This window comes from Tetrao urogallus (assembly GCF_951394365.1).
Source record: "Tetrao urogallus genome assembly, chromosome: 3".
Taxonomy (NCBI): domain Eukaryota; kingdom Metazoa; phylum Chordata; class Aves; order Galliformes; family Phasianidae; genus Tetrao; species Tetrao urogallus.
Window position 1 is genome coordinate 124,882 of NC_136815.1, and position 22,831 is coordinate 147,712.

General features: G+C 51.9%; 1 protein-coding gene across 2 annotated transcripts; it reads left to right on the plus strand.

The window, feature by feature from the left end:
* Window positions 1–881: 881 nt before the first annotated feature.
* On the plus strand, window positions 882–20,560 carry PUF60 (poly(U) binding splicing factor 60). 2 transcript variants are annotated; one of them, XM_079533572.1, is made up of 10 exons: window positions 882–974; window positions 2,708–2,797; window positions 3,826–3,876; window positions 7,832–7,993; window positions 8,429–8,521; window positions 9,418–9,631; window positions 10,028–10,218; window positions 15,871–16,006; window positions 16,441–16,676; window positions 20,241–20,560. In XM_079533572.1, the coding sequence occupies exons 1-10, from the start codon at window positions 897–899 to the stop codon at window positions 20,538–20,540; spliced, it is 1,551 nt and encodes a 516-aa protein (XP_079389698.1). In that variant the 5' UTR covers window positions 882–896; the 3' UTR covers window positions 20,541–20,560. The 2 variants fall into 2 exon arrangements, with proteins under 2 accessions (XP_079389698.1, XP_079389699.1); XM_079533573.1 differs by lacking the exon at window positions 3,826–3,876 and having other exon boundaries at window positions 885–974.
* Window positions 20,561–22,831: the final 2,271 nt, after the last annotated feature.

Consider the following 22,831-nt stretch of genomic DNA (forward strand, 5'->3'; position numbering starts at 1 on the left):
CTGTTTCTTTTTCTTTTCCTTTTCCCCAGTACTGCTGTTGTTGGAGACCGCTGGCACGTTCTTTATTTGTAACTGCAGAACTGAGGTACGCATCAGTAGGCTTTAATGATGAGCATAGCAGCGATGTGATGGGGACTGCGAGGGCAGGGGACGTGTTAAGAACACGAGTTGGTAGGTGCTGAGCAGGGAGGTGTGAGCCGTGTGTGCCTTAGGGAGACTTGTTGTTACCTGACGTGGTAAAACAGTGGGTTGGCTGTTTCACAGGAAGGAAGCTTGGTATAAAACACGGCATGAAGGCAGTAGGGCGCCTTAAACCCAAAGAAGGATTTCATACATCAGTGATACCATGAGAAGTTAGTGCAGGAGCCCAGCAGCTCCTTTTATTCCTGTGTTGGGTGAGGGACTTTGCACGTGCAGCTCATGTGCATCGTAGCAGGGCTGAGAACAGTGGTGGTGTGACTCGGGACCTACAGCAGTGTTTTAATGTGGAGAACGGAGGGAACATTGAAGAAGAGAAACTGAGGGTAACAAAGCGGTGTGAGGAGTGATGGAGAGATGGTGATGATGTTTGACGGAGCGCGGGGTGGGATGGAGGTGGTAGAAGTGAAGGCTGGGAGCTATTTAATTTTTCTTTGTTGCAAATGTGACGGTTGGGGAACTGTTCAGATTGAGCTGCCAACCTGTTTGTCACCTTGGGGTTGGATGGTGCTCCGTGGGAAGGGGCCTCAGCGTTCCTGTCACAGAGCAGGTTTCCATGATGCACCAGCAGGTTTGGGAAGGCTTTTTAGCCAGCACTGGCACGTTGGCATTCTGGAAATACAAAATCTGCGTGGTTTTGTTAGAACAGCTTTTCCACGAGTGCTTTTCTGTTTCCTTAGGGTACGGAGTCCATTAAGATGGAAAATGGTCAAAGCACAGCAGCCAAACTGGGGCTCCCCCCCCTCACACCCGAGCAGCAGGAGGCCCTCCAGAAGGTGAGTTTACCCCACGTCGCTCTGTGTCTCGCACTCCATCACTCTTCTTCTTCTTCGGTTGGTTTCACGTGTTTGGTTTAGTTTTATTTGCTTGACGGTTGCTATTTTTTGCTGTGTTTTGAAACACGCCTTTATTGTTACAAGAGCAGAGCTCACCTGCCAGCAGCGCGCAGGGGGAACACGTGTGCTCCCTGTGCATTCACACCTTCAGCATTGCGCCCAAGGATTGCTTGGGTTAGCTTGCAGTTTAAAGATGATTCTTGGAGAGCACATCCTGGAATTACCATCGGGGTAGGAGCTGTAATTTGTTTTTTTATAAACCCAAATCGTAACGCCTTCAGATCACACTGCAATTCTGAGACGATGTGCAACCGCCACAGAGTTCCCGTGAGGAGCAGCCTTGCACCACGAGCAGTGGGATTCTGATATGCTCCAGCTCTCTCATTTCATCCACACAAGGAGCATCACACGATATCTATTGTCCCCTTATCCTCCTTTCCACATGAGGACACCCAGCAGCACGCAGCAATTTGCAGTCCCACCCGAGCCCTAATGTAGATGAAACTTCAGTCCGGCTCTGTTCCTGGACCCGCTTTGTGCAGCTGGTGGGGAGCTTTACTGCCGACCTGCGGCCCACTTTGCTGCTGAGAGGAAAAGGGGAGAAAGAGAAGCAAAGCAGGGGGTGTGGGAGCTGTGGGGTAGGCGCCTTCCGCATCCTGGTGAGGTGAGCCTGGCGTTGCTGTGCGTAGGCTTCATGTGAATGTTCCCGTTGTGCTGAAGCTGCCTGTGTGTGTGTTTGGCTCACAGTGTGAGACGGCCTCGTTTCCTCTGGCTTCTCCGTAGCTGACAGATGTACATCCTCCCCTTGTCCATTTCCAGGTTACCGAAGCACGCGTCTCAAAGCCACGGTTTAGAGCCTACTGTTCCCTGGCACCTCCCAAACACGTGCAGCCATGGACAGCAGGTGCCTGAGGGGTTTTGGCTGAAAGTGTGTGGCCCGTGAGCACAGGCACATCTGTGGGTGTTAGGTTTCCTTTGACAAAAAGCCACCATTCTGACACCGCTGGTGTAACGCTTGGGCCTTGTCAGAGTTCTAGAAGACTGGAGAGAAAAAAAAAAAAAAAGAAAAAAGAAAAAAGAGGAATCAGCTTTGTGTCCATAGGCTAGGAGCTGGAATGCTGGAGCATTTCAGTGAGCGTGAGCAGTGGGTCCCTCGAGTCGGAAGAGGACAGATGCAATGAGGCGAGGGAGGGGTAGCGCATAGCCGAGAGCCTGGGCACGGGCGTTAGGAGCCCCTTTCCCTTCCGTAGAACCTCTTTGTCCAGATGTTCTGAGTGGAAAGGATTTGAAGGAGGCAATCTGTGCTGCCCTCATCCCAGCAGGTAAGGTGCTGCGGTGGGATCTGAGGGGCAGAGGGAGGAAGAGGGGAAATACTGAGTGTGTAGTGCATGCTGCTTTCCTAACATTGCGCCTGCTGCAGATTGAGTCCATCCAACCCTCTGCTCAAGCATTATGCTGTATTTCAGGGCTTGCAACTCCGAGATGCAGACCGAGACGTTAGCGAGCTGCTGGCTGCTGCCTAACGTACCGTGCCGTAGTGCTTAGGGCTGGAGCACCAAAAAGCACCATTGGCAGCCAGTTGTGTGGTTCTGGGGAGCGATGGTGTGAAGTCGGACGTCGTTCCGTGTTCTGTGGTATCGCCTGGTGATTACAGAGCCTGTATTTCCTCGTAGGCAAAGAAGTATGCGATGGAGCAGAGCATCAAGAGTGTGCTGGTGAAGCAAACCATCGCCCACCAGCAACAACAGCTAACCAACCTGCAGGTGAGAGGCCTTCCCAGATGCTCTTTCTGTCTTACTCTCCCCAACAAGGTGGAGTTCTTTTTACACTTAGAAGCAGAGCACAGCCCTGAGGCATGCCCGGAGCCAGGTACAAGCACTTCTATTTCCACAGTGAAATCGAAGTATACTGCCTTCAGCCCTCTAAAGAAATGCCCTTTGCTCACCTGTACAAATTGCCCCCCCACTTTCACGTATCCAAAGAGAAAATCGTTACGAGTTTCTCTCCTGTTAGTCGGCCAAACACTTCTCAAAACGCCAGAAGCTAAAGAATTAGCTGTGGGTTTCCCCCTCACCTTACACGTGAGGTGGTGTCTGGGGTTACTGAGATCAGTATCCTTTCACCATCTTTCCCTCTGCAGGGGAGGGTGCCCTCTCTCCTCTGTTGTTGACGTGCTGCCCCACTTCCTTCCCCTTCAGCCGGGTGCCCTGCCGGCCTCGCTGGGAAGTCATTGGCTGCTCCTGAAATTTAGGCTGCGATGCTTTCGTTCTGGGAAAGGATTGCAATTGAACTGCCATTTACATCTCCCTTCCGCTGGAGATCTCAACACGTCTCACTGCTTTCTATTCAGTTGGGAAGCCCCAAAATAATGGTTCTGGGGTCCAGATGTGTTAATGAAGTGTCACTGTGGATGTGCTTGCCACGTTAGGCAGCTCCGGCCTGTCAGGGCCGTGCGTGTTTCTGAGTGGCCGCTCTAGTTCGAGGGGCTTCTTTTTAAATGCTGGGGGTGAGTCAACGACAGTGGTTGCAGAGGTTACTATTGCCTTGAGTCCCCCCTGGGAGAAGACCCTGCTTCCTGAGGCAGTGGCAGCAGCACAACTCCACCCTGACCTGGTGGCCTGGAATCTGCAGGGTCCCAGCGCTGGACAGTCCTTGGGACCAGGCAGTGAGGGGCGAGGAAGGAGAGGCCTCTCTCACAGGTTCCCTGTGCCGCCGCTCTGCTTGAGTTTGTACAAACAGCCGTAGTATGCTCAGCTCCAACAGACTGAACTCTGTCTTTACTGTCTTTCAGATGGCAGCAGTGACAATGGGCTTTGGAGATCCTCTCTCACCTTTACAATCGGTCAATAGACATATTCACTTCTTCTTGGGCACTTAGTCAGGGACTAGAATGGGGAAGTACGTAGCGGTGATACAATGCTCTTAATTCAACCCAGCACAACCCTCCCACTTACCCACCTGTTATGGACAAGCACAGCAAGCAGAGGCAAAGTGTAAACTCCCCAGAGGAAGACCCTGTGGGCTGAGTGCAGTCTGCTGGGACACGGGCAGTCGGGGCCCTGGAGTCAGTTGGCAAAGACAGCTTTAGATTTCGAACAGTACTGAACACACCTGTGAAATTGTGGGAGCTGCATTTCTAGGGACGCTGCAGTTCTGAGGTCCTGACCTAAAACTAACTGCCAAGGTAACTCAAAAAATGGGCAATTTCTTAACGAAGCAAACTGACGGCAGCAGAAACCTGGCAGCCGCAGTGCTGGGGAAGGCTGGGGCACTGCAGGCTTGCAGAACGTGCTGTAGCCAAGGTGTGAGAGTGTCCTCACTGTACGAATGTCCAGACTAGGTGAATACGGTATGTTTCAAGTCGAGCGAAAGCGTGGTGGAAGTGGCAGAAGAGCAGAGCTGCTCAGCTCACCTGTGTCTCTTTAGTGCTGCCGTCCTTGATGAGCCATCGCAGAGGACTCGGTGGCTCTGATTACCTGGCATTATCCACCCCCTCCTTTTTCCTAGACGTGTTGGACAGTGGCCGCTGCAGAAAGTGTCCCATAAGCTCCACTCTGCATGCAAAGGTTCATTTGCAAGTATTTGCCATCTTGTTGGAACGTAACGTTTCTGTTTGGAGTCAAATGCATCTGGTGGCCTGTCCTCCAAAGCGTAAACCAAAAGTAAAACTGCCCGTTTCCCCTCCTGTAATGCTGTCGGGGGAGGTAGCGTGTCAGCAGGGCAGCCTAGATGAAACTGATGGATGTGTGGAATGGAACAGGAGCAGGTATCTCAATGTGGATTCTGCACAGGCGGTTTCTGAGCCCCTGTGCCCAAGAAACCTTTACCAGTTAACGTAGATGCTTTCTTACAGCTTTAAGCCCACCGATTTTTGCTTAAATTGTATAGCTCATTAACAGATGGGCAGCAGACGAAAAGTACGTAGCGACGGCGTGGCAGGAAATGACTGATTTCTCATGAGGGGCAGAGTTGGCGTTACGAATCCTTTCCCTCAGACTGCGGGCACTTGGAGAGAGTGCTGCTGGAGGGGCAGAACCTGGAGGCAGGAGCCTGAATCGCTGCGTTTGGGCGTGCTCTGCCCAGCAGCTGCCCCTCAGGAATGTAGGAAATGCAGATTGGCTGCGTCCAACACGTCCTGTGGGTGAGATTCCTCATTTCCTATGTGAAGGAAGTGCAGCCTGAGCTTCCTATTGGGATATCTTAGTGCCTGTCACTAAAGCTTCCCGTCTACTTAATCCTCCAAGCGTTACAGCTCGAGGTTTCAATTTTGCATCAGCAAGATGAGCACAATTTCCTGGCGTTGTTGTGTTAAAACTGAGGCTGGTGGTGATGGTTTTGCATCGCCTCCTGCACTTAAAAGCAGCATTCTGAGGTGATGTTTTGGCTTCTCCTTAAAATCACCTTCATAAACACTTCCCAACATTACACTGATACAAAGATTAACGGGTGCCTGTGTGAGGAGGATTGCGGGTACCTGAAGCTCCGTTTGGAGATGGAGCGAGAGGATCAGTGGCCAGCAAAAACAACTTGATGTAGTCAGTGAAAGCCAATGCATTTCTGCCCGTGAGTTTCAGACACACAGGTGTACATTACGTCCTTCCCCCAAATTGGTGCTGCTGAACCGTGTCAGTGACCCGCGTGTGCCTGCAGCCATCATATCTGTCTAAAATTCTGCCTTTGTCAGTCCGGTTTGCCAATGTGTTCCAGATGTAACAGCCCTGACGTGACCCCACCTGTTTCAGAATCCGTGCAGCAGTGCAAGATGTGCATCCTCTCCTAAAGGTTGCTGCCGTGGGAGGGGGCAGAGGCCGCATTTCTTGCCACTGTTGCACCGAGAACTGAAAAGGAGGGAGCCCGTTGATTTTAAACCCAGTCTTCAGAAGGTGGCGTTTGCCTCTGCCCGGCGCAGGGCTGCAGTGTCTTGTCCAAGAGCACCCTGCATTTGTCTCACAGTCTGTGTCAGTGTGGTGAGGCACTTTGCTCAGGCACGGGGTCGGAGTGGTGGTGGCTCTGAACCGATGAATGGATGCAGCACACGCACTGAGGGTCTGCTGGGCACTGGCTTTCGTGCACCAAAGCTGGGAAGGTGGTGGAGAACCTAGGAGACAACACATCCGCTGTCGTGCTCGTGCCCTGGTCCTCCCAGCCACAGCACTGCAGAGCTGCTGACAAACGGCTGGTTTTTAATTGCGTGAAATACTTAAGCCCAACCAAGAGGCAAGTTTAATATCGCTTCAGGAGCGGCCGCATGGGGTGAGAACCGTTCCTGTTTATAGCATCCCTGTTTTGTGCAGCGGTAGGAGTTGAACCTTCACCGCTTGTTTCCTCCTATGGTCAGGGAGAAGAATTCCTTCAGGTACGGTTCATGTCTACAGTCCCACGATTGTCAAAGATGGAACACTGCCCTTCTGCTCTGCCATGCGAGCCGTGGCGTCCCCAGACACGTCAGAGCTCATTGTGCTCATGCTTGTTACAGCATTCTGAAAGAGGGTCACTCATCCAGGCCTCGATTGCAGACCCCTTCACCACCAGTGGTGGGGGTGACATGGATGTCCAGCACTGCCCGCCTTTGAGCCAGGAATCGTGGTGCTGGGAAGGGAGAGGCATCGAGCTTAACGCTGCCTGCTCTGCTCCAGCCTGTGGGCCTTCCTGCCCCACGTTTGTCCCATGTGTTCCACGTAGAACAGCAGCACGGCCCTGTGCACACCTCCAACACACGAACTCAGTCCTGCTGGTTGTAGGGAGCTGCCTCTCCAGAGACTGCCCTTCTGCCTTGGTCCCAAGACGTGCTCGTAGGACGTGCTGGCCAAAGCTGTGACTTTAGTAGGCAGCGTCTTCCTAAAATAATGTTAATTGGCCATTCTAGCATTGCAATGTGGGTGAAAAATAATTGAAGGATACTGCTTGATTGGATACCTGCTTTAAGAAATGTCTGGATTTGTCTTGTAAACAGGTTTTCAGGCATACTTAGGAGAAAGTAGCACAGAGACCTTCTCTGCACCGAAACTGATAAGGGCGGAGCCTTGGGGGGCTGCACCACTATCTGAGCCAGTAACGACAGGCAGTGATAAGTACTAGCACCACACACTTAACTAAGAAGTTTCGTTTAACTTTTTTCTTTTCTTTTGTTTTTTTTTTTTTCTTTTTCTTTTTTTCCTTTAGCTTTTGTTTTGTTTTCCTTTTGCAATGTGCGGTGGAAGTGGTGCCTAGTACTGGATCTCATACTGCCTGGGGTGGGTGGAGGGGGAGGAGGAGGTGTGTGATGCTCGAGGGGGTGGGGAGGAGGTTCCCAGTTCCAGGTCCTTTGCTGTCTGGGAGGATGGGGGGGGAGGGAATGACCAGGTGGTGCCCAGTGTTGGATCTCTTGCTGCCCCATGAGGGAGGGAGCGGGAGGGATCGCAGTAGTGCCTAGAGCTGAGACCTTTGCTGCCAGGAGGGGGTAGGCTGTCCTAAAATGAAGTCATTTCCTCCTCCTGCAAGCGTTGCTGGAGATGTGATCACGCTGGGGAGGGTCAGACCTTGTCACTGGGGTTGGAGTTAAGGCTCCTGCGGTGGCAGACCCCAGCAAAGATTTGACTGCCCCGGGAGTGAGCTGTACCGCTTATCCGCTCCAGCAGTCTGTGCATTGAGCAGGAAAATACTTCTTTATCACTGCGTGTGCCAGGCTGTGCTGCAGCCCAGTGAGGAGCTACTTGCTGTTGGGTCAGAGCTCCTGGGAGGGAAGGAGGAAGGGGAGGAGGTCCTGATGTCCGTGGCCACCCCCCGATCTAACCAGACAGTTCTTCTTTCCAATACAGATGGCAGCCCAGAGGCAGCGCGCCTTGGCCATCATGTGTCGTGTTTATGTGGGCTCCATATACTATGAGCTGGGAGAAGACACCATTCGCCAGGCCTTTGCCCCGTTTGGACCTATAAAAAGCATTGATATGTCCTGGGACTCTGTTACCATGAAGCACAAGGTTGGTCAGCAGCCCTTGAGACGCATGTGTTTCTTTTCTCCAAGGCCTCACGGAATTGATCAAGGAGCAGAAGGAGCCTTTATTCTCATGGGTGGCTGCTTTAGTGTTTTGACTTGAGATAACTGTTTGTAGCTGCCTGCTCTACCTGGTTTGCTCAGGACTCTGTAGATGTGCACAAAAGATGCTGAACGGCTGGCAGCCCTGTGTGCAGTGTCTGTTAGGTCTCTAGGTCTGAGAGGCTCTGAAAACAGAACGAGTGGCCTTGGATCTGCACCTCAGCATGCAGTTTTCAGTTCTGATTCCTTTTCCTTGAAGTCCTGTCAGGCCACAACAGTCAGAATCGGGTAGATGGGAAGCCTTGGCTGTGTCAGCTGGCACCGGTGTCGAGACAAGGTGCAGCTGGCAGGGCTGAACACGAGCATCCTTCTGTCCTAGGGGTTTGCCTTTGTGGAATACGAGGTGCCTGAAGCTGCACAGCTGGCCTTGGAGCAAATGAATTCTGTCATGCTGGGAGGAAGGAATATAAAGGTGAGTAGCAGGCGTGCTCTGAAAACTCTCAGCTCTCTTTACTGTGATTAAAGCCTTTCTTGCCTAGAAGTGCTTCTTGTCAAGCTGTTCTGTGGAAGATAATCTGAGATCTGTTCCCTGACAGATCTTCATTTTCAGTGCACAGTGGCTGTTGGTCCCTCACCAGACCCCTGTAGCATGCTGATAAATCAGGAAACGTGTTCTTGTGAGCTGGCAGCGTTACACATGCACATAGCATGAGAATTTCTCGAGGACAAACCCAGCAATGATCCCTGATGCTTCGTGCATCTTCGTATGCAGTGCAGCTGTGAGAGGTGGTAGCATCAGACTCCTGTTCCTCAGCAGAGTGAGGAACTTCGAGAACCACTCCACCCTTCAGCACAGACTAAAAAGAGCAGTAGTTGTAGCTGCGTACGTTCAGGCAATAACAGATGATCTCTAAAAGGTGAAACTTTGGAGATTGAAATTTTGGGGTGAAAGTCAGTATTTTATTGTGACTTGTTTTCTATCCTGCATTTCTCGGATGTGTTTTTGCAGTGTGCTGCTTCCAAGGGCTTTTAGGGCTCTTTAAAAGAAGGGCGCAAAGCGTTGCGTTTTGCTTCTGGGGTTGTTTTTGCATCCTGGAAGTTGCTCTTCTGCAGGTCAGGGAACAAAACTGCTTAGCTTGAGGGAAGCCCTGGTGGGATGGAGGGCGCTCAGTGCAGGCCGTTCACACTTGAGGAATCATGGTGCAGGTTGTGTCCCAGAGCTGAGAGCCAGCTGTTGCCCTTTGCTGGCACTGTGAGGGTTTGTGTGGTTTGAAGAGGAAGTGGTTGTTGCAGTGCTTGCCTGCTGTGTCTCGGCAAGTCGTGCTGCTGCCCTTCAGACTGCATCACAGCCTGCTGTGTTCTCTGCAGGTGGGGAGGCCGAGCAACATAGGACAGGCACAGCCCATCATAGACCAACTGGCAGAAGAGGCACGGGCTTTCAACCGCATCTACGTGGCTTCAGTACATCAGGACCTGTCAGATGATGACATCAAGAGTGTGTTTGAGGCCTTCGGAAAGATCAAATCCTGCACGCTAGCCAGGGATCCCACAACAGGGAAACACAAAGGCTATGGTTTCATTGGTAAAATGGCTCTCTGATATTTGCTCTGGGGTAAAGGAAGTTGCTGGGATCGTCCTCACCGATCTTAATTCAGTGCAAGAATTACTTGAAGCAGTGGGACAGAGATAAATTTGGAGCAGATAAGCACCTGTATTTAGAAATGTAATGAGTAGTCTCATGTTTTTACTCAGTATTTACTTGGATTAAGTGGTCTTACTGCATCTACTGTTCTCAACACCTCTGCAATCAGAGGGCTGAATTGAGCAGGCTAAGCAATGAGGGACTTCTTGCTGGAGCTCTCAAGTCATTTTTGCTTGTGTGTTCTTGGCTTGTTTTCTGTTTTTCACAAATACGAATCACATCTGTGCAGTGAGAGTGTTGAATTTGGAAGTTAAATATTCCTCCTTCTCATTGCAGAATATGAGAAGGCGCAGTCTTCTCAAGATGCTGTTTCCTCCATGAACCTCTTTGACCTTGGGGGTCAATATCTCCGAGTTGGTAAAGCTGTGACTCCTCCGATGCCTCTCCTGACACCTGCCACACCAGGGGGATTGCCTCCAGCAGCAGCTGTTGCTGCTGCAGCTGCGACAGCAAAGATCACAGCACAGGTAAGACACAGGCCGGAGCCACCGAGGGAGGTGGGTGGTTATTGTCCCCCTACTAGAAAGAAGCACGCGTGCTCTTCCAGCCAGTTGTCCTCACTAGTTTGAGTGGAGGCTCTTGGCCTTGGTCAGTCTGATTCCGGGACTCCACATGTAAAACTTGCCCAGGACACTTGTGAGCATCTGAGGAGAAGGATTTGGGTGCGTCGGTGGATGAAAGATTCAACGTGAACCAGCAGTGTGCACTTGCAGCCCTGAGGGCCATCTGTACCCTGAGCTGCACCAAGAGGAGTGTGACCAGCAGGGCAAGGGAGGTGATTCTGCCCCCCTGCTCAGCTCTTGTGAAACTGCACCTGGAGCACCGCGTCCAGTTCTGGGGCCTCCAACAAAGAAGGAAATGGAGCTGTTGGGGGGGGGCCCAGAGGAGGGCTGCAGAGATGACTGGAGCCCCTCCCCTATGAGGATGTGCTGAGAGAGCTGGGGCTCTTCAGCCTGGAGAAGGCTCCGAGGAGACCTTTATAGCACCTTCCAGTACCTGAAGGGGCCTACAGAAAAGCTGGGGAGGGACTTTTTATAAGGGCACGTAGTGACAGGATGAGAAGAAACAGCTTTAGACTGGAAGGGAGTAGATTTAGACGGACATTAGGAAGAAATTCTTTAAATCGTGGAATCACAGAATCCTGAGAGTTGGAAAGGACCTCTGAAGGCCGTCTAGTCCAATTCCCCTGCAGTGAACAGGGACGCCACAGCTAGATCAGATTGCTAGGGCCTGATCCAGCCTCACCTTGGAAGTCCCTGGGGATGGAGCATCAGCCACATCCCTAGGCAGCCTGTTCCAGCGCCTCACCACCATCATGGTAAACCCTGCAGCTGTGGGAGGCATCACAATTGCAAGCATTCATCCTGCTGGGGGAGTCTTCAACCACCCGGGCATCTGCTGGAAAAGCAGAGCAGCAGGCAATCCAGGAGGCTCCTGGGGGGCACTGAGAACAGCCTCTCCCCACCAGAGGGCTGCAGAGCTGGACCAGTTGCTCACCATTGTAAATGGTGACATCAGGATTGGAGGCTGCCTGGGCTGCAGTGACTGTGCTTTGGTTGAGTTCACGCTCCAGAGGGTAAAATCGGGAAGCTAAACTTTAGGAAAGCTCAATTCCAGGTCCTCAAGGAGTGAGTCAACACAACACCCTGGGAAACTGTCTTCGTGGGCAAGGATGGTGGGTAAGGGCAAGAGCTGGCAGGTCTGTAAGGAGGCTTTCTTCAGGGTGCAGGAGCTCTCCGTCCCCAGGTGTAACAAGTCAGGAAAGGGAGGCAAGAGACCAGCATGGCTGAACTGGGACCTGCTGGTCAAACTGAAGAGCAGTAAGAAAACGTACAGGCAGTGGAAACAAGGACAGGTGTGGTGGAAAGAATATAAGGAAGCTGCTAGGCTGTGTAAGGGTGGAAAGCCAAGGCCCAGCTTGAACTGAACTTGGCAAGGGATGCCAAAAAGAGCAAGAGAAACTTCTACAGGTGCCTCAGCCGGAACAAGGAAGTCCAGGAAGGCGTCCTCTCCTAGTGGGTGACAGACACAGGCAGGCTGGTGACAGCAGACCAGGAGAAGGCTGAGATCCAGCTCTTAAAGATTCTACTATTCTTTGTCTGGGTAGGTGTGTCAGCAGTTAGCAAAGTGGTTATAGCAGAGCTAAAAGAATGTATTGGTGTGAATGGGCAGGCAGTTCTGAAAGCAGTCATAGTTGCACGAGAGCAGTGCTGTTGGAAAGGACCCTTGATTGCATAGCAAAGTGGCAGTTGGCCAGCCATGGCTTCCAGCTGTTCAGAAAGCAGGAAATGCAGTGGATTCAGCAGGGTTGGATGTCTGTGCAGCAGTCTGGTGAGTCTCAAAACTGACTTTCTTCAAACTGAAGCTTCTGACTGACTGATAGGTACTGATGGAACATTACCTTTCAGAGTAGGCCCTGTGTCTGTGTCTGTATTCCTTGCCTTGGGGGCACGATCTCCACCTGTGTTGCTACAGCCCAAGAAAGCAGGGAAGCTGATCAGTAAACTCAGCAGGGCAAAAGAAATGGCAAACGTGAGAGGGAAATTCTAAGTCAGAAATGCAGCTTTACTCTGGAATTCACGCGCAAGCCAAGGAAGAAGAAAGCACCTCCATACTTAAAAGGAATTAGGAATAGAGAGGTTCTGAGCAGCAAAGATGGCTGTGACAGTCAGGTGGAAATAGCCCGCCCTGAAGCAGAAGTCAAGAACCCTCTGTGACCATTTAAGAAGAAAGGAGGCAGTTAATTACCGAGATGGCAGCATTGTGACAGTCTTTGTGCAGCGCTGAATGCTCACTGAAGGGTTCCTGCTCTTCATTAGGAGCATCCAGCAGAGTGGCTCAGGGTGCAAACAGGGTTATTGCGTCCTCCCTCGGTGCGAGGTTGCCTCGTGCAGCTGTCATGGCGTGTGCAGGTCCTCTGCAATTAGTTTCATCAAGTCAGGGCTATTACTGAGTGATGAAGGATTGTGGCACTTCTGTGTGAGGTAGCGCGTGTCACGGAGTTGACTAGATCAATCTGTGTCCGTGACAGGGGCAACAGGCCTCTGGCCTCCCCCACCCCCCCCCCCCAGTCCCACAAAAATGGGAAGGAAGCTGACACGCCTGAAGGCCGTGCTGCCATTCAGCAAGAGCTGGAAAGGCTGGAGAGCTGGGCAAAAAAAAACCGGATGAGGTTTAACAACAGCAAGTGTAGAGTCTTGCATCTGGGGAGGAATAATTGCATGCAGCAGTACAAGTTGGGGGATGAGCTGCTGGAGGGGAGCTCTGCGGAGAGGGACCTGGGTGTCCTGGTGGACGACAGGTTGCCATGAGCCAGCAGTGTGCCCTTGTGGCCAAGAGGGCCAATGGCATCCTGGGGTGCATTGCACAGAGCGTGGCCAGCAGGTCGAGGGAGGCGATCCTCCCCCTCTGCTCTGCCCTGGTGAGGCCTCATCTGGAGCACGGCGTCCAGTTCTGGGCTCCCCAGCACAAAACAGACAGGGATCTCTTGGGAAGAGTCCAGCGGAGGGCCACCAAGATGGGGAGGGGCCTGGAGCATCTCTGCTATGGAGAAAGGCTGAGTGAGCTGGGTCTGTTCAGCATGGGGAAAAGAAGGCTGAGAGGGGAGCTGATCCAGGTCTGTAAATATCTGAGGTGTGGGGGACAGAATGGCGAGGCCAGACTGTTTTCAGTGGTGAATGGAGACAGGACGAGGGGAAACGGCCGGAAACCGCAGCATAGGAAGTTCTGCACCAATGTGCGAAGGAACGGCTGTGCAGTGAGGTGACGGAGCACTGGAACAGGCTGCCCAGGGAGGTGGTGGAGTCTCCTTCTCTGGAGATGTTCCAGACCTGCCTGGATGCCGACCTGTGCGACCTGCTGTAGGGAACCTGCTTTGGCAGGGGGGTTGGACTCGATGATCCCTGGAGGTCCCTTCCAACCCCTACAATTCTGTGATTCTGTGAAGGAAGGGAGGAAAAGAACAGCGGCAGCAATCTATGGAGGAAAACTTATTTTACTGTAATATCGGAATACAAGATAACACAATAGATACAATTTAATTGAAATTGAGATGAATAAATCAGACGAGATGAGAGATAGAGAGTTCCCAGGACCGAGTCAAACCTGAACAGCTTGGAACGGCCAGGAAAGCGCCTGCAGCACCCACTGCAAGGCAGCCAGAGAGCGCCCCACCTGGAAGGGCCAGATCCCGGGACTGCTGTCATGTACAGGGATGGGAACCTGGGATTGGGGCAGTGACACTTTAATGCCCCGTACACTGCATGGTGTTTGGATGTGGAATCCTGAAACCCAAAAACACACAAAAAACCATAGAACCATGACAGCGTGGAAGACTAATTCTGTGATTAACCTGCAGTCTGCTCCGACCCCAGTGGTAGGGAAAGGCTGAAAACCAGCTTTCAAGGAATAAAAAACGTTGGAAGAAACAGCTTCCAAATATCTGCATGTTTTAGGACAATATCCCTGCCCAATGGCCACAACTTCCTTTGATAAAACTGCTGTCTCTTACATCTGCATGTTTTAGGACAATATCCCTGCCCAATGGACACAACTTCCTTTGATAAAACTGCTGTCTCTTACATCTGCATGTTTTAGGACAATATCCCTGCCCAATGGACACAACTTCCTTTGATACAAGTGCTGTTACACTTGATAAGGAGGAATGCTTGCTGCACGTTCTGTCAGCAGTTAAGAGCTGGGGGAGACCTATGAGCACGAGAGCAGCTGTCACTTAAGCAGTGGGGCTGCTGCAATGAGTTCTGAGGTGCACAGCCGTGTGAGGAGGGGTGGAAATGAGGCTGCCTGCGAGCTGCTCACCCTTCGCTCTCCTGGTGAAGCTGCTTCGAAGCTCTCCTTAATTGATCTCCGTTCACAGAAGCGTTCCTGGTCTTACTGTGCGCGCTGGGAGAAGAATGCTAATTAAATTAGCCGGTAACACCACAGATGAGAAGCGTAATTAACGTGGAGTATAATTGTAATGGAAAGGAGAAATTAAATACTACATTTAAGGGCTAAAACCGCAGAATGTTTGCACTGATCTGTCAGAACTTGCAGGATCTCCATGAGAAAGAAAGAGAAGGATCTAGATCAGTAAATCGTGGCTATGATAGCCTGGAAAGCAACAGAAAGTACTGGAACGTGCCTGGTATATCCCAGAACTCCTACAGTCTTATGGAAGAGTTCTCATTTAATCGGGTGTTCATCTGAAATGTTTCAGTTCTGGCCATCTACAGTCAGATGCTTTCGTGGAATATGGAAGATAGAAAGAAATCCCACGGTGCTTCAGGAAAATGGAAACTGATATTCAGGGAGAAAATAGGGAAGGGATCTGGAGTAGCTGTAGAAAAATACTGAGAAGTGCAGCAGACCACAGTTCATGTGGAGGCAAAGAAGGCGAGAAGGTGTAAGAGAGAGTTGTGGACACAAGGAGGTGGTTAAGAAACTCTTGAATTATCAAGGCTGGAAGTTGGAAGCAAGTTTCCAATCATTGGTAGGGATGAAATTCAGTAGGACTTCACCAGTAAAAATGGTGGTAGCAGAAGTTAACGATGCAATTTCTCCCATTCAGAAACTTCAGTTGGGATGTTGGTCTGCAGTCGCTGCGATTGCACTCGGCAGGGGGTGACTGGAGAGGTGAGATGCTTGGTTTGAGCCAACCTGGAGGCGTGCAGCTTTTGTACAGAACACCGTGCTCGCTCTTGCCCTGCCCTTGTGCTTGCAGCAGTGCTTCTGGCTGCTCCATTCCTTGAATCAGACAAGTTACCTGGTGGAAGGTTAACTCTTAAGAAAAACTTCAGCAGCACGTGGAGCAAGCAGACGTTATTCCTCCTCTGAAATTGCCTGCACCTTGCAGAGCTTGTACCAGAACCCTTGGTGTCCTGGCAGCTTCCCAGGGGGGATGGATGAAAGTGAGCTGCAGGAGAAACATTCTCTTCCACGGCCTGATGTCTTCCAGTTCCTGTATGTGGCCTAAGTTTTTGCTTCTCTAGCAGCCCTGCAGAGCTGTCATGCTCAGTATCTATAGAGCTGGTATCAAGTATGACAAGGGCTCGGCCTCAGCTGGATCCCCCCTTTGCAAGTCTTAACGATGCGGAATTAACGCTTGCTTTTTCTTGCAGGAAGCAGTGGCAGGAGCTGCAGTTCTTGGCACTTTGGCCACCCCTGGGCTCGTGTCCCCTGCACTGACCCTTGCACAGCCACTGGGGGCGTTGCCACAGGCTGTGATGGCAGCGCAGGCACCGGGAGTCATTACAGGTGCGTTTGCTGCTCCTTGTGCCACTTATTGCAACTGTTACAAACGCTTCTCGGTAGCTGGAGTCGAGATTAAAGACAATGTGAAGCTGAAATCCTCTTCCCTGCCTGTCCTTGGTGAGAACTGTAATTTCTGCAGCATGGCAGGAGTTGATGTTGGTGTGTAATAGATACAGCAGGGGCATGAGCTTCGCAGGAGGAGAGCATGAGCCCTGAGTGAAGCTGGGGGAGTGAGATGGCACCTCGTGCAGAGTCCTGCGCTCAGTTTTGCTCCAGGGCAAGTGTATGTGAATGTGTTGAGTGCTTATTAAGGCTTGTTGTTGGTGTGGAGCAGATAAAGCCATCCAGATGCCGCGATCCTCCTTATCACCAGTTGATGTGTGTCTGAATGTTGCCAGACATCAGTTCTTAGTGCTACAACATTTGTTCCCTTGCAGGTGTTACTCCTGCCCGCCCTCCCATTCCCGTCACCATTCCCCAGGTGGGAGTTGTGAATCCCATCCTGGCCAGTCCTCCGGCTCTGGGCTTGATGGAGGTCAAGAAGGAGAAGGAAGAGGAGGAGGTGTTCCAGGAATCGGAGAGGCCGGAGATGCTGAGTGAGCAGGAGCACATGAGCATATCTGGCAGCAGTGCCCGTCACATGGTGATGCAGAAGCTGCTTCGCAAACAGGAGGTGAGTGCAGCGCGGCTGTCCTGAGCTGCTGTCAGCGAGTTGGGCAGCTGGGTTTGTGCTGGAATATCCAAAGCTGGCTCTGCAGCTTTGTATGTGACACTGGCTTCCTGCAGCACGTGTACAGGTTGCTCCTCTTAGCTCGTGTGGGAGCACAAAGGCTGCGTACTCATCTTCTCTTTCTGCCTTTTGGTAGTTCTCTGGGTTTCTCTGGGAGTGCTGGCCGCTCACCAGGCCAGGAGAGGCTTGGCTAGGAGGCCTTTCTGATTAAACCCTGTTTGCCCAGCATCATTACAAGGCCATCGGAGTTTGTTTTGGCTTGTAATTAAGGAAGTGAGACTGGCACGCTGTGACAGAGGCAATCTGTTCCAGGTTACTGAGTCCACCTTTTCCCTACAGTGTTCTACTTACAATGAAACCACGAGGTGTTTGTAGAATGAAATTTCACCAAAGGTACAATGGGAGAGAACAAGTTTGAATGGCAGAAAAGGCCTGCAGAGGAGAAAAATAGCTTGTAGATTGTTGGGTCTGGAACACAGGCTGTGCTGGATCTCATCAGGTTTCTTGCTCGAGCGTGAGCACCGCCTGGTTCCTGTGCATGACTGAGGCATGCAGGTTCCCCAGGCTTTGACACTGAGCAGACAGTGCTTCTTCTCTGTATGCAGAACAGGGATGATGCTCTGGCTTCACGAGGGAGAACAGATGAGTTTGCTCGTGTGTGATCTTTATTTCTCAAAGACCAAATAATTAGAGATGTCCCGAACCTTCTGATTTAACAGGTAGCTTTTCTCTGGCAGGTGCCTTTCCCAAGTAATTCATTTGGCATACTTGAAAAAGCATGTAGTAGGATCAGAGAAGAGTCTTCAAACTGCACCATTCTCAGAGATGTTTTGCGTTCTTCAACCCAGACATGCCCTCCAGATTTTGCTGTGTTGAGCACGCTTGAAGAGGCAGTTGGGCAGACGTGCATAAAAGAACTGCAGCCAGTGTTTCTTACTTACACTGATCCCAAAACACTGTGGCCACCAGGCTGTGACATCAGGCAGAGCCAGTGGTGGGAGGAAGGCATGTGGTGGAGCCGGGTCTGATGCACAGAGCCGTGCAGAGGCTGTTAGAGGTGTTGCAGTCTCCATCCTTGTGGATGCTCAGAAGCCATGTGGGCTCGGCCCTTCCTGAGGGCTGGGTTTGACTGGAGACCTCTGGTTTTCCCTCTTAACATCCACAGGGAGGAATTTTGTAGGAGTGGGGCTTAACGGAGGGATATCACAGCATCACAGAACTGTAGGGGTCGGAAGGGAGCTGCAGAGCTCATGGAGTCCAACCCCCTGCCCAAGCCGTTCCTACAGCAGGTCGCACAGGTCAGCATCCAGGCAGGTCTGGAACATCTCCAGAGCAGGAGACTCCACCACCTCCCTGGGCAGCCTGCTGCAGTGAACAGTGGGACCCATAGAGACGCGTTGGGACCCATAGAGACACGTTGGGACCCATAGACTCCCCCCCCTCCCTGCAGCCTGTTCCAGCGCTCCTCCCCTCACTGCACAGCTTCCTTCGCACATTTGTGCAGAACTTCCTATGCTGCAGTTTCCGGCCGTTTCCCCTCGTCCTGTCTCCACTCACCACTGAAAAGAGTCCGGCTTTGCCATGCTGCCCCCCACACCTCAGATATTGACAGACCTGGATCAGCTCCCCTCTCAGCCTTCTTTTCTCCAGGCTGAACAGACCCAGCTCACTCAGCCTTTCTTCATAGGAGGATATGTACCAAAAGAATGTTGTGGGCACACTGAAAGGTTCATTTGTTGCCATGCCTGTAATCAAAGGCTTGGTCAGCTGATGAGTACTGCGCACTAAACAGGGGCTGCGGGCGTCAGCAGTGTTGTGTGCTCTGTTTGGTGGGAGTTGGGGTGATGGGGCTTGATGATCTTGAAGGTTTTTTCCAAGCTACGTGACTCTTTTCGTTATCTGAAGTTTTTGGGCATAGAAAACAGTTGGTTAAACTTTCTGTGTTATTCTCACACAAGAGAAAGTCGAAATGTGTGACAGTGGTGAAGAAGGTATCAAAGCAAAACAAGTAACTGGATAGCAACAGCATAAGAAAAATGGGATTTTCAGGCTACCCACCCTTCAGAGGTGGGGCATTGGCTGATGCTCGGCTCATCGTGAGCCAGCAGTGTGCCGGGTGGCCAAGGAGGCTGATGGCATCCCAGCTTGTGTCAGGAACAGTGGGAGCGTGATGGGTGCTGATGCGCGACATGGGGCAGCTGCAGCACTGTGCCCTGTGCCGTTCTGCTCTTCCTCTCGGGTGGCCCAATCTTTTATGCACAGATTTAAATGCATGGGCGAAGTCAGACCAGTGGAAATGCCGTTTCTGCCACAGAGGGTGGAAATGCCACAGGAGTTTTAGGGATCCTTAAGGTTCTGATCAACGATTCAGAAAGTTCAAGCCAATAAAGCTTCCCGAAAGCCGTGCGACGACTTGACATCTCAGTGCTGATGGCCAGGAAGTTCTGCACTGCAAAGCATCTTTTTTTCAGCTAGCAGAAAAGGTGCAACGTCTGAATCAGAACACAAAACCAATCGGCCTTCTTTCTAGCCTGAATTTGAGAGCAGGTAACCACTGGCAGGCATTCATTACTGAGGCTCAGCGGATCCCTACACTGTGCAATTTCTAATGACTGTAGATCTTCCAGAACACCTTCTAGTAGATCTAACAGATCTTCTAGCAGATACTGTGCAGGATGCAGAGCACATGGCAGCCGGGTGGCCAAGGAGGCCGATGGCATCCCGGCTTGTGCCAGGAACAGTGCAGCCAGCAGAGCGGGAGGTGCTCATCCCTCTGTACTCAGCTGTGGTGAGGCTGCACCTCAGCGCTGTGCTCAGCTGGGCCCCCACTGCAGGCGAGACACCGAGGCCCTGCAGCGTGCAGAGAAGGGCAGCGGAGCTGGGAGGGTCTGGAGCACAAATCCTATGGGGAGCGGCTGGGGGAATGGGATTTGTGCAGCGTGGAGAAGAGGAGGCTCGGGGGACCCCTATTGCTCTGCAGTGACCCGGAGCACTCAGAGAGGGAGGCTGTGGTGAGCTGGGCTCGGCCTTTGCTCCCGCATAGCAGCGACAGAACAAGAGGGAATGGCCTCAGGCTGAGGCAGGGCAGATTCGGGTTGGATTTGGAAAAACTCCTGCTCAGGAAGCTGTGCTGGGGGGCGGTGGAGTCACTGACCCTGGAGGTGTTGAAGGAACGGTTCGATGTACTGGGGACGTGGTTCTGGGGGCAGTGATAGGCGGGAGGTTGGGCTGCGTGATACGGATGTCTTTTCCAACCTTTGTGATTCTAAAAAGCACCCAGGATGGTTCAGCCTTTCTTAGCGAGACCAGCTGCAACAGAGCTGGCAGTGAATGAGATTTGTTCGTGTCTCTGACACCTGGGGAGAAAAGGTAGACATTTTTCCTTAAGAATTCCTTAAGGATTTGGGGTGTTATTGACACTGTTGCCTTCATGGAATACACTTATGAGGATGTAACACTGGGAAATCTGGTGTACTAATTAATTTGTCCCGTTCCTTCTCTCTCCAGTCCACTGTGATGGTGCTTCGCAACATGGTGGATCCAAAGGACATTGATGATGACTTGGAGGGAGAAGTGACGGAAGAATGTGGCAAATTTGGGGCTGTAAACAGGGTCATCATCTACCAGGAGAAGCAGGGAGAAGAGGAGGATGCTGAGATCATCGTCAAGATCTTCGTGGAGTTCTCCATGGCCTCAGAGACTCACAAAGCCATTCAGGCTCTGAACGGGCGCTGGTTTGCTGGCAGAAAGGTGGTGGCAGAGGTGTACGACCAGGAGAGGTTTGATAACAGCGACCTGTCGGCATGAACTCTGCAGGAAGGACTCGGCCCCTGTCCCCTCTGCCTGTCTGTTTTTTTAGCCATGTGTAAAGAATGCTCCCACGTGGGCACAGATCTCTGTGATGTACTCGTAGTTTGGATAAAAGCACCAAGAAAGTTCACTTGTGTTTTTGTGTGTGTTCAAGGGACGAGCGCCCATCGGGTGCAGCCGCATCAGCCTGCAGGAGTGGAGCCAGAGCCTGAAGAGGGGCCCTGCGTGCACTCTGTGCTTCGCGCTGGGGTCGCTGCAAAAGCGCTCAGGATCCCGCCGTGCCTCAAGGGCTGGAGTTTGTGTTTGCTTCAGAAACAGGCTGCAGATAGCTGGGCTGGAGGAGGGGGGGGTCTCAGTGATACAGCAGTGCTGCTGAAATACCGTGAGCCAGATGGAGGAGAGCCGGGGCAGTGCCAGGAGGGCGCCTTCCTGCTGAGGACTTGCATGATGAGCTTCAGCTCCCGGGAGCCCCAGCGTGGAGCAGAGCCCAGAAGTGAAGCAGCTGCATCTTCTCGGTGTGTTTGCATCCTGTCTGCCCTGATCCACGGTTACAGCTCGCTTTTGTTGGTGTGTCACTTATCCACACTGATTCTTCCTTCCTGTGCCCAAACCGGTGTCAGGTCAGACCACCAGCATCACAGCTGGGGTGAAGGGGGGAGTAACTCTTCATTTCCACCACGTGAGGAGCTTTTACTCAATATCCTTGTGATCCTTGTGTAAAGGGCAGTGAGGGGGAGCACAGCAGCATGCAACAGTGCCTTGCCTGAAAGACAAGTTGGGTTTTTTCGAGGGCCCAAAGTTTTGGTAGTATTTTCAAAACCTGAATGCATGTATTTCGGTATCTTTCTGTCTAATTAGGAATAGAATTAGCTTGCGTTAACGATTCTAAACACTGTAAGCATATAAGGGGGTATTGTGTTCTTTACTATGCAAAACTGCAAAGACAGCACAGAGCTGAAGGAAAAAATAATGTAGGAATTCTAATAACAGAAGAAGGACCCCAAAGGAATTTCAGAAGGGCGGCCTGAGTTGAGCTGCACGCTGCTTCTAAACTTAGAGACACTAAAAATTACCTTGTTTTAAATACTCCAGCTTCAGTTGTAGGTTAGAAATCTGTATTTGAAGCTTAATTTACAGCTAATTTATGGACTTATTTCTGTTCTCCCATTGCCCCAGCTCTCAGTCTGGCTCCGTAGCAGAGGTGCTTCAACTCCTGAGCATCTCTATGGGCCGAGCCTGGCGCTGCTCCCACGGCTCTGTGCCCTTCTCGTGCCCGTTTGCTTGGCAGTAGTTAATTAGACCTGATGAATGCATTCCACATGAGACCTTTGCAGGGCCTGGTGCTGGCACTCCTCTCTGTGCTGGAAGGGCCTCATCCCACACCACCTGCGATCCCATCAACTTGTTCACATCTCACAGCTGCCTTTCATCTGGCAGCGCATCGCCGCTTCCTCGCTGCTTTTGTCTGTAATGCGCAGGAAAGCTCGCCGTTTCCAGCTCGTTTCTGTGTTACCCTCATCTTCTCTAGTTTCCATTTTCTGGTGCTCGTTGCTGTGGGCTGGATGTAGGAGCGTGAGGTGGCACCGGGTGCTTCCTTACCTTGGTGGCGGTTCTAAAACAGCGGGGAGGGGAAAGAAAGGGTAGAAGTTTGATGCAAGGATCCAGCGTGTGTTAAAGGATGACTGGCTGAGAGCTAACAGTTCTAACACAATCTTACTCTGACAAGGAAGAGCGTGTTCAAAGGGCAACAAAGCTGGTGAGGGGTCTGGAACACAGGTAATATGAGGAGAGGCTGAAGGAGCTGGGAATGTTCAGCCTGGAGAAGAGGAGGCTCAGGGGAGACCTCATTGCTCTCTATAACTTCCTGAAGGGAGGTTGTAGTGAGCTGGGGGTTGGCCTCTGCTCTTGTGTCATTAGTGATAGGAGCGCTGCTGGAGGGGAGCTCTGCGGAGAGAGACCTGGGTGTCCTGGTGGACGACAGGTTGCCATGAGCCAGCAGTGTGCCCTTGTGGCCAAGAGGGCCAATGGCATCCTGGGGTGCATTGCACAGAGCGTGGCCAGCAGGTGGAGGGAGGCGATCCTCCCCCTCTGCTCTGCCCTGCTGAGGCCTCACCTGGAGCACGGCGTCCAGTTCTGGGCTCCCCAGCACAAAACAGACAGGGACCTCTTGGGAAGAGTCCAGCGGAGGGCCACCAAGATGGTGAGGGGCCTGGAGCATCTCTGCTATGGAGAAAGGCTGAGTGAGCTGGGTCTGTTCAGCATGGGGAAAAGAAGGCTGAGAGGGGAGC